Source organism: Limulus polyphemus, unplaced genomic scaffold, assembly GCF_000517525.1.
Source record: "Limulus polyphemus unplaced genomic scaffold, Limulus_polyphemus-2.1.2 Scaffold9842, whole genome shotgun sequence".
Taxonomy (NCBI): domain Eukaryota; kingdom Metazoa; phylum Arthropoda; class Merostomata; order Xiphosura; family Limulidae; genus Limulus; species Limulus polyphemus.
Window position 1 is genome coordinate 1 of NW_013675452.1, and position 888 is coordinate 888.

Genomic DNA, 888 nt, shown 5'->3' on the forward strand with positions numbered 1-888 from the left:
ACTTGGTGTAAAAATGTAGTTTCTTAATGTACTTAGATAGTCTGGCTTTGTGATCTTCATTCAGTCAACATTTTTTAATGATGTGTTGCTTAACTAGTCATTGAAAAGAATAATATTGAATAAGATTAGAATACTTTCAGTTTTACTTTACCAAAGTCAAGCTGTTTTATTTAAGATTGTTAAAGGTGCTAATCATATATAAAATACAGGATTAATTTACATGAAAAAAAAAGCTACATTAAATCCTGTATGTAATTATTTTGCCAGTAGTTTTATTTAAAAATAAAATCTGAAACTTCACTGATCACTAGTTCTAGGTTAATGTTTCATAAATGTCTAATAAAATAGCTTTTGTTTCTTACTGTAGTTTATGATGTCACCAATAGGACAAGTTTTCAGAAGCTGGACTTGTGGCTAAACGAACTTGAGACTTACTCCACCAGGAATAACATAGTGAAGATGTTAATAGGAAACAAGATTGATAAGGTATGTTAAGAGGATGACTTGCAGTCTTTACTGTTAGGAAATACTCTAATCAGGGAGTAACACTTTAGTTTCACACCTTATAAAAAAATGTGTAAATCAAGTGTCAGTAATTTTTACTATAAACTACGTCACTTCTTGCTAGTAGCAGAAAATATGTTACCTTGATTAACTACCACACCTGGATAAATTAACTACCACACCTGGATAAATTAACTACCACACCTGGATAAATTAACTACCACACCTGGACAAGTTAACTACCACACCTGGACAAGTTAACTACCACACATGGACAAGTTAACTACCACACCTGGACAAATTAACTACCACACCTGGACAAATTAACTACCACACCTGGACAAATTAACTACCACACCTGGATAAGTTAACTACCACACCTGG

General features: G+C 32.4%; 1 protein-coding gene across 1 annotated transcript in view; it reads left to right on the top strand.

Moving 5' to 3' along the window:
• The first annotated feature begins 337 nt into the window (after positions 1–337).
• The window catches only part of LOC106476117 (ras-related protein Rab-18-like), a 4,473-nt gene continuing 3,922 nt past the window's right edge, over positions 338–888 (top strand). Inside the window, exon 1 of the mRNA XM_013936787.2 lies at positions 338–486. Within this exon, the coding sequence (XP_013792241.2) occupies positions 460–486 (27 nt within the window). The 5' untranslated portion in view covers positions 338–459. The remainder of the gene's footprint in view (positions 487–888) is intronic.